Genomic DNA, 7,172 nt, shown 5'->3' with positions numbered 1-7,172 from the left:
ATGGAGACCTGAGGGACCCGTATTTGGGTGTTGCATCCTACTCTCAGCTAGACTAACTTCTTTGTACTCCACCATTAGTCTTCTCTGGAAGTGAAGTGTTTCTTCTTAATCTCCCCTTTAATTTGGAAATACACTGGATTAGGGGTTGCTCACAGTGTAGCACAAGTTCTGCAGCACGCCCATCACAGGTGGGAAGGGAAAGAGTTAAGAGGTGACAATGAATTGAATGGTTGGTATGTATGGTATGTTCCTGTCTCTGAGCTGTTGACTTGGAGATCTTGGATGGGGAAAGGAAGAGGAAAGTCTCTTGTGCTGTAAAATAAAAGGAAAAAACCTCTCTGAATGCTAATTTCATGTTTCAGGAATCAATACGCATCCTAATTGTTATTGCTGGGTTTGACTAACCTCTCCCTTGCATGCCTAGTGCCCTTGCTGGGCTTTATCTGGTGAAAGAAAAGGCCACAGCTCCTTCATCTCTTCCTCTTGCCATGTTCTTTCAGGTTCCTATGGGCAGCATGCGACACCGAAGAAATGGCAACTTTGAGAGCTCCAGGCTCCTCTACTCCAGCATGTCTCGCAGCATCGACGTGTCCTGCAGCGATGCCGTGAGTACCTGGCACGTCCCCGGGAGTAGGCCGCAGCGGTTAGAAACTGGGTCGTGTCAGGGGAAGGAGGATTGATTTTCCCTTTGGAGAAGTTTTCCCAGCCCGTGACCCATCGAGCAGTAGTGGGGCTTTGTTGAGATGGTGAAAACCTAAGGGTGCATTGCATTCCTTCCAAATTTTATAACTCTTTATTATATCTTCTTAGGCACTTCTGGATTTAAAACCTGTTTCACGTTTCAGTTAGGAATCTTCTGCCCCTAAAGAGGAACCCAGACCTCTTCAGCAACTTGCTGGCAAAGGCAGCCAACATTACATGATGTTAAACATCCCTTGAAAAGCCTCATTTGTTTGCTGATTGCAGTGATTTTCTGGCAGATTTCTTGCTTTTGGTGGGCTTGCAAGAGGCCTAATGATTGCTCTTAGGGCTTTGCAAGTGGGTGCCCTGTCCCTGTCCCCCCCACATCCCCTTTTTTTCTGGTCTTGTATCATTGTGGGCTTTACTGGCTAATTATGTGCTTTTCCATTTTATTTGTTTTGGATATTATAGTCCTTCTCAAAGAATGCTTTACTACTTGGAGTAACTTCCTCTACCTGCTGTTTAACTGCAAGTGTTCTGTCAAAATGGTCAACTAAACTATCCAGCCATATGTCTTTCCTTTTCATCCAACTGAAAACCTGTCAATCCAAACCTTTATCAGCCCTTGAGAAACATGATTTCTGCTTTCCTAGTTTACAGAGGCAGATGAGGAGTGAGTTTGCATCTCCTGAATTTGCAGACATCCCTGCATCTTGTGGAGTTTCCAGGTTAATCTGTGACTTAATGGTTAAACAGCTGGAGAGACTTTGCATTCCATGGAGCTGGAATAAAGCATGACTCCAGTTGTTCAGGTCTCCTGCTGGGGGCTTTCTTGTGCTGAATTAAAATAGCCTCTACCCTTAGAAACCTTAAGGTCTGCCTGGTTTGTCGGTTTGTGTGTTTTCTTGGGAAGAAATGGTGTTTGCCTTAGCCTTTTAAGCAGTGTCTAGACTGGATCAGCACTCTGAAAAATATCATTGGTGCTGCAAGGTATTTGGGAACGTGGCAACACAAGCCAATAGAAATGCTCTGAATTCCCATAAGACGCTTTCTATGTGGGCCTTGTGGATTAAAAACTGAAATTAAAATAGGTTCCCAAGCAGCTATTAGGACATCAGATCTGGTTTGCTCTTCAAGATTTCCTTTTGGAGGGGGAAGGGGTAGCTTTTGTCTCTCTTGCCTCTACATTGTGTTCAGTGGACATAAAAATATTGGTAACACGTGGGTTTTGGAATGCTTGTTTGTGATTTTTAGTAGCCTTTTGTGTCCAGTCAACTCCCATCAGTGCTTTCTAGTTGCCTTCCACAATATGTGGAAGAATTTTTACACAGTGAGGGTGACAGAGCCCTGGGACAGGCTGCCCAAGGGGGTGTGGAGTCTCCTTCTCTGGAGATATTCCAGACCCATCTGGACGCCAACCTGTGTGATGTGTCCTAGGGACCCTGCTTTGGCAGGAGGGTTGGACATGATGATCTTTGGAGGTCCCTTCCGACCCCTCCAGTTCTGTGATTCTGTGATCTACTTTGACAACAAATCTCCACTTCTTTCCTTTGTGTTTAACCTGACTATGCTGTTACTGATGTTTCAGAGTTATCAGAAGTAATTTATTATTTTTGTTCATTATTTTCAAGGATTTGGTCAACTTCATCCAAGAAAACTTTAAGAAGAGAGAATGTGTCTACTTTACAAAAGACACCAAGGCAACGTAAGCAGTATTCTCTTGTTTGACAGGCAGTGGGAGCTGAGTGAGCCTGCAAAGTTGTTGTGGGCAGGGTTTGAGTGGGGAGCAAATGTTTTGGTCTCTTCTAAGTCTGAATCTAGCAGCGCATCCTCACCTCTGTCTTGCTTGTACAACTCCTTCCATTGTGCTGTCCCTGCTTGTTTGTGTTTGCCCAGGGTATTCAGCAGCTGTGGTCGGAAAAGCTGCAAGTCTTCTCCCAGCTCCAGACCAGTGCTTTCTGAACTATTTTGGTTGCACAACCCATCACTAAAAAAGAAAATGAAATTTGAGCATAACTAGAGGCCTGACCATCCTGCTGCCTCCAGGCTGCCTGCCACAGCTCTCCAGTCACATGCCCTACCTGAAGCACAACTGCAGCAATGTATAGGTGCTTTTAGGGATGCAGTACCAGTGCTGGATGTTGCTGTATAATAATGTATATATATATATATCAGAGCTTTGCCCAATTTCAGTTTCCTTTTAAGCCTGAGTCACAAATCAGATGCAGAAGCCTGTACAGCAGGGAGAGCTGCTAGGTTTTGCTCAGGCTGCTGTTCTCTGAGGATATGATACTTGAACTGTGTTCAGGCACGAGGACTTACACAGTGTCAGTGTGAGGATGATGCTTCTGGTTTTGTTGCAGTCTCAGGAGAGAAGCGATCAAATTAATGGAGCTGCACAAGTCCTAATATAGAGCTCCGAGGGCTCTCAGTAACTCCATTCTCCTCTGAAGCTGGGAGGAAATAGGCCCTGGAGAGAGGGAGGGAAATTAGTCTCATTGCAGAGTCTTACTTAGGTTCCTCTTCTGCCATCTAAAATGGGATGTCTGGCAAAGGACCAACGAAGGATGGAGAGCTGGTTCTTATCAGCTTTTCTTCCTACAAGCCTACTGGGAAAGGAGTGCAAGTCATACTTGATAACTTGCTGGGGGGGTTGTCTATTTTTAAGGATATGTGGTTTTATTGGCAAGCTGCAGCTGAGTAGAAGAAACGATTTAAGTTTTCAGTCCTTGAGAGGCATGGTGTGACTTAACCTTTACAGCAATCTTCACAGGAGGCCATTACTCCATCTCATGTTAGCAGTCTGCAAGCTGAGCGTAAAGGTCACTGTAAGCACATCAATTCATGTCCTTATCTTAATCTTTTTGGGCCAACACACCTATTTTTCTTGTTCCTCTCTGTATTATATTGCCAGATCGCATGACACCTTCCTCCCCTTGCTGCAATTTCAGTGTTGGTGAGGAGGGCATTGGTAGTGACTTGCACACCATGGAGTGCAGGGACAGAGGTGCTGTGGGTAGGAAGTGTACTAGGAACACAAACTGCCTGTCAAATCTGCTCAGGACACCGTATGTCCCTTCATCTTGATATGAATGTGCCTTGGGTGTGCTTAGACACCAGTCAGGGTTTGCATGGAAAATGATTACACTTATTAATCATCTTGGTGAGCTCTGCCTATCTGTTTGAGAGCACAAAAGGGGAAAGAAACTGTTTGCACACGTGAGGTTAGCAGCAGATGAGGTCACTTCTTGATGGAGTCTGATGCCAAGGTCTGGTTCTCTCTGGATTTCTGTGCACAGTTGTAGGGCTTCAAATGAAGCTGCAGGTGACCTAACTTGGTTTGGGATTATAGAATCATTGAATGGTTTGGGTTGGAAGGGCCCATAATGATCATGTAGTGATAATGAAAGAGGTCCCTTAGGTAAGGTCCTTCCAGAAGTGTCATCTCCCCCATGGATTAGTTCCTGGGTACTCCACTCCATTGCCTGGTGCTAGACAGAAGCAGATTACAGGAGGAGGAAGCATGGGTTAGGTGCTGATCTCAGCTACAAGTTGGTTCCTCTTAGCTGTTAATATGTCATGTAGCAAATTCCAGTAGTCCCATCCACAACTGGTTCCATAGCTTTACCTGCTGCTGCTTGGCTTGTTGAGTTGTGTTTGGACAACCCCACTCCCAGGATTTGTGCTGGATGTAGCTGCTGCTGCAGGCACCCCGGGTTCTGCTGGCTTCGGGGTTGCTCAGAGGGACTCTTCTTGGAGATGTCCTGACTGAGAAGAAGTTTTGAAGGTGCTGTCAGCTGTGAAAAATTACCTCTTGTTAATGAACGTATTAGAGCTCACTTCTTGGTGCTCAGGGTGGTAATGGTGGGGTTTTGTGTCTGTTCATCCTTTCAGAGGCAACTTGTGTAAATGTGGATACCCTGAAAACAAGCACATAGAGGGCACTCAGATTAACACCAACGAGAAATGGAACTACAAGAAGCACACTAAGGAACTTCCTACCGACGCCTTTGGGGACATTCAGTTTGAAAACCTGGGAAAGAGAGGGAAGGTAAGTGACTTCATTCAGGGTGTGGGTCAGGGCCCTGTTAAGTGAGCTGCAGTCAGAGTCCTGAAAAAGTCCCTGAAAAGCAGGGAAGGTGAAGCTGAGGTCGATTTTATTCTAATGGGGATGAAAGAAACTGGGCTGCAAAGGAGACAAGTTGATTTCTCAAGCCCTGATAACAGGTAACAAGGAATAATTTTGTCTGAAGTGTTTGTTTCCTAAGCCAATGATGGGAGCAAGAAGAGGTTATCTATTTCCAGGCATGGCAGAAGAATGGAGGAGGGGGGGTGAGGGTGATGCTCAGTTATTCTCATTCTTTCTTCCCATAGCTAGGTTGGTTGTAATTGCCCTGTAATACAGTTCTGAAGGTCATGGGCTTGGAGGACATAATTTTAAACTAGATCTGCGATGTCTCTCTCTGGGAGTCTGTGCCCTGACTCTATCAGTGTGCAGTTACAGTGGCCGTTTCATAGTCCCTATCTATGCTGAAACATCATGGTGCTCAGGAGCAGCTTAGGGGCCTTCTACCCATCTTTAGTGGTGAAGCCAACGTGATAACCTTAAGTGCTTGAATGGTCAAGCTCCTGATAAAGATGCTGACGGACTTTAACACCAAGAGAAAGCTTGTTTTTGGAACACTGCACCTTTCAAGTGTGGACTAACACATGCTGAGAAAGCAAGCGGTGTGAGCTGAAACTTTAGACAGGGGAACATGTACACACTTAGCCTTTGAAGGTGCAACAGGGTCCCTGAGTTGATAACCATCTGTACTGATGTAACACCTTTCTTCAGAGGATCTGTGCTCTTCAATGCAGAAACTGCACAGACCTGCTTGCAATTGCATAAAATCATCACCCATGCTTTGTAATGGCTTCACCCTTGCATGTCATGTTGTCCAACACTTTGCCTGCAGAGTTGGCTGACCCATATTCCCTTCCTCCCTAGCTGTTCTGTGTGCAGATTGTCACAGTCTGCAAATCTACAGTGCTCTCTTCTGTTTGTATCTTGAGCCTTGGATTGAACACTGAAAGATGTTATAGGATGTTCAAATGGGCCTTGTCCCACACCCCTGTAGAATAATTTTGTTTGGAAGTGCTCTCTGGAGTTTTCCTGCCCAAGCTTCTGCTCAAAGCACATACACATAGACCAGGTTGCTCAGGCCCACAACCAGTTGAACTTTGAGAATTTCTCAGGCTTGAGATCCTACCATGACAGTGAAATCAATGGGAATGTAAAATATCAGTGGAATTCCAGAGGTTTTATGCTGCTTGGTGGTTTTATTCCTGTGTGTTTCCTCAGTGTGGGAACAGTGGAGGGGTGGAAAGAAGAAATTAGGGGTGGTTAGTGTTTTCTGATGATTTACACTGATACTGTGTGAGGAGTCACATGTGCTGAGCTCATCTGCCTCTTCTAAATGACAGATATTTGCCACCAGTGCAGCTTGCTTGAGACAATCCAAATAAATGAGGAAAATGAGAGCATGCTAAGTTAATTGATTGAGTTTGACTCAGCATATGCTACACAGTGCTGCCGTGTACCTTTACTGCAAGAAGAAATTATTTGCAAAATCGCTGAGTTCTCAAAGCTTAAATGACTTTCCTCATGCTGGGTCCCCCTTCCCACCCTGCAGAGGGTTTTTGTGTGCCCAGAGTTGCTGGCTCTCAGGGCCACTGTGTGTCTTCAGAGCATGCTTTGCTCAAGTGTTGCATGGAAGTCTGCTGATCCTTCCCATCAGTTGGAGTTAGTCTCTGTTCCACGTTCTTATTCCCTATGTTGTGAGGCACTGGCTGGTCTTAAACATTGCAAAATGGTTTCTCTTATCTTGTGCACAGAGGGGAGAACTTCAAACCCAAGGCAGCCAGAGAGTTACAGACTGTTATGAATGAGGGATTGGAAACTTTATACCATGCACCATACTACTTGGGATGGATGAGTCCTAAGAAGTCCTGAGCAGAAGTATTAGATGTGAACAGACCAATAAAAGCTCTGTATTTCATGAGTCTTGCTTGCACACTCTTGTTTTTGCAGTGTTTCTCAGATCCTCTAACAGCCAAGGATGTGGCAGTTGCTGTATTTTATGTTTCAGTAACCCTCAATCTGGAAAAAAAAAAAAAAGTAGTTTAAGCTTTTCTTGTATAACTTTTTGAGTTCTGCTACTCAAATACTCTTGGTATCATCTGCGTTTGAGTGTTGGATCAGTGATGGTTGGGGTGCATCAGCTGGCTGCACCAGGAGATGGCATCCTTGTACCTCGGAGAAAGAAAGTGGCTGAACGGAGGAGCTCACCTGCTCGAGTGAAGCATGCAAAAGGCTGTGGAGGTGCAAGTGCCAGATGGGTGTAGCTGCTGGTACACTGAATGAAACTTAAGTGGTTTTGCAGTTATACACCGCGATGATGTGAGAGAGAAGCTGTGTGGGCAAGTCAGCTTCAGCATCTCTTATTTGG

At 45.2% G+C, this 7,172-nt stretch overlaps 1 protein-coding gene across 1 annotated transcript in view; it reads left to right on the top strand.

The window, feature by feature from the left end:
- Positions 1 to 506: 506 nt before the first annotated feature.
- Positions 507 to 7,172, top strand: part of TRPM8 (transient receptor potential cation channel subfamily M member 8) — a gene marked incomplete at its 5' end in the record, with an annotated part of 43,653 nt that continues 36,987 nt past the window's right edge. The window contains 3 exons of the mRNA XM_084265572.1: positions 507 to 605; positions 2,313 to 2,386; positions 4,576 to 4,732. Of these exons, the coding sequence (XP_084121698.1) occupies positions 507 to 605; positions 2,313 to 2,386; positions 4,576 to 4,732 (330 nt within the window). The remainder of the gene's footprint in view (positions 606 to 2,312; positions 2,387 to 4,575; positions 4,733 to 7,172) is intronic.

The sequence above is a fragment of the Gallinula chloropus genome, assembly GCF_964237585.1.
Source record: "Gallinula chloropus genome assembly, chromosome: 5".
Lineage (NCBI taxonomy): Eukaryota > Metazoa > Chordata > Aves > Gruiformes > Rallidae > Gallinula > Gallinula chloropus.
The sequence above is the reverse complement of the archived record's forward strand: the minus strand, read 5'-3'. Positions and strand labels throughout refer to the sequence as shown.